The following is a 2520-nucleotide window of genomic DNA, read 5'->3' as shown; positions in this document are numbered from 1 at the left end:
CCTGAAACATTGCTTTTTAAAATCAGCTTGTTTTTATACACAGCCATTAAATGTTAAATTACCTAGACAGCAATACCAACTTTAAAACACACACCACAGGTAGGAAATTTGCTGAAAGGGTCAAGGGACACCTCTTTGGGGGCACTGGGGAGTGTACCTGGAAACTGCATCTTGCTGTGCTGGTCAGTGCCTAGCTCTTTTGCAAAGTCACTGCAAAGTAAGTATAGGAGCTAATTAAGACCAAAATACAGTTTAAGCAAATCTGGCTTTGTGATCAAGAGGAAGCACTAATGAATCACAGGTAAAAAGGAATTCCCTGAAACACTAATCTGGAAATAGATTTTTTTTTCATGATTGAAAAATTCAGCTTCAAAAAATTATGCTTTTTCCTAAATTAAGCTTTCTCCTCATAACTCTCTTTACAGCCTCCTTTATCTGCTTGTTTCTAAGACTATAGATTATAGGATTCAAGAAAGGAGGAACTATAGAATAAAACACAGCATTGATCATGTCCTGAATTGTGGGTGAGCTAGAGGTTGGTTTCACATACACAGCAGCAGCTGAGATGAGAAAGACGGTCACCACGAGGATGTGAGGGACACAGGTGGAAAAGGTCTTTCCTTGCTCGCCCCTGGTTGGAAACTTGAGCACAGTAGAAAATATGTGAATATAAGACATGATGATGAAGACAAAGCAGCCACCAGCAATCACCACTGCAGAGATGAAAATTAAAATTTCATTGTTTAAGGTCTCAGAGCAGGAGAGCTTCAGAAGAGAGGGCATGTCACAGAAGAACTGATGGACCACATTGGACTGACAGAAGGGCAGTCGGAATGTGTTGCCAGTGTGGAATCCTGAATAGGTCAGACCACTAAGTATGGAGGCCAGAGTCATCTGCACACAGACCCGAGGGCTCATGATCACAGTGTAGTGGAGGGGCTGGCAGATGGCCACATAGCGGTCACGGGCCATGATGGTGAGGAACAGCAGCTCTACTGTAGCAAATGCAAGCACAAAGAAGATCTGAGCTGCACATCCAGCCATGGAGATTGTTCTGTCATCAAGCAGGAAGATGACACATGCCTTGGGGACCGTGACAGAAATGTAGCACATGTCTAAGATAGACAGATTCCTAATGAAGAAATACATGGGGGTGTGAAGTTTCCAACTGAAGGTGATTACTGTGACAATGAGAAGATTCCCCATCAGGGTTGCCAAGTACATCAGTAGAAACAGCATGGCATGTAAATCTCTGAGCTCCCACACATCAGAAAATCTTGTAAGCAGGAATTCAGTCACTGTGGTGGAGTTGGGCATCTTAGGAAACTGTACCTTGGCCATGAAGAGTCAGATAAATAATCCCTAAGACACATGGAGTATCCACATGTAGAAGGAATTAATCTAAGCTCGTATATTGCCCACATTAAAACATTTTTATTTTTTCTAATTCATTTTGGTTAATAGGATGTAATATAATGTTTCTTCATTCTCCTTTTGGTCTCTCTGCTTTTTTATCCTTGTTTCCAGAATAGGGGTACAAGTAAAATATATTTTTGAACTCGTATTTATGTCTACTTACATTTCTATCACTTTCTAGTTATAAAATGGATCTACTTGAAGTTAAAGTTTTGCCTGGAAGATTGAAAGATTTAATATAGGTAATTTCTATGCCTCCCTGTGTCATTAGCCATGTTCCAGGAATGTTAATATTTAGGATAATATGAGCTTGTAGAATCTGAGTAGAGATTGAAGGATACTATTTTATTCAGAGCTTATCAAAATATTATAACCCATTGCAATCCATTTCATGACCACTAAATTATTCCCATTAAATGCCATCATACATTTCTTATGCTTCTCCTTGTACTTAATGAATGTACATAGGTGCTTAGTTTTCTCTGTTCAAAATAATCACTTGCAACTCTTGATAAGTAGGTATTACCTGTGGGGAAAACTATTTATATATTAATAATATCAGGGTCACTAAACTTAACATACTTATTCTTGCTTAGTGTCAAATACTATTATCTTTTCCCATAAAATCTGAACATATTTCAGAACTTGAATAAGCTGATATAGAAAGACATTTCTTGATGTGTGGTTTGTTAGTGGATGTTGTACTCACACCTGAGTCCTTCATAAAATTCCTTTTCACAATCACCCTTAGCAAAACCCTTACTTAACCCTCAAGTGCAGAATGTTTTCTTTTGAAGTTCCTTCAGCTGTGAGTCATATTTTAAGTCATGTCATCAAAATGGGAATGGCTTGCCTTGTTGCCTTGAAACCACAGAATGTGCCTTTCAGACTTGCTTACCCAGCCTCCCTAATCCTCAGTGCTCATGCACTTCACCTTCCTGCTCCTTGTTCCTTTTCTCCTGACAAATGTAACTACTTCTAGAGAAGCTCTGCTCACTGTCAGAAGGCAGGACACCTGTTACTTTCAGACCGACCTCCTGAGCTCAGCAATAAAAGCTTTCTGCCTCTGCTCCTCTTTATTTCAGGGTTCTTCAAAAAACTACT

General features: G+C 39.3%; 1 protein-coding gene across 1 annotated transcript; it reads right to left on the bottom strand.

Annotated features, from left to right (window-relative positions):
* Nucleotides 1-369: 369 nt before the first annotated feature.
* LOC101443193 (olfactory receptor 14C36-like) lies at nucleotides 370-1317 on the bottom strand. Its single transcript, XM_004474207.2, has one exon. The coding sequence runs from the start codon at nucleotides 1315-1317 to the stop codon at nucleotides 370-372; it is 948 nt and encodes a 315-aa protein (XP_004474264.2).
* Nucleotides 1318-2520: the final 1203 nt, after the last annotated feature.

This window comes from Dasypus novemcinctus, chromosome 22, assembly GCF_030445035.2.
Source record: "Dasypus novemcinctus isolate mDasNov1 chromosome 22, mDasNov1.1.hap2, whole genome shotgun sequence".
In the NCBI taxonomy this organism is placed as follows: Eukaryota; Metazoa; Chordata; class Mammalia; order Cingulata; family Dasypodidae; genus Dasypus; species Dasypus novemcinctus.
This window is presented reverse-complemented; position numbering and strand designations above follow the sequence as displayed.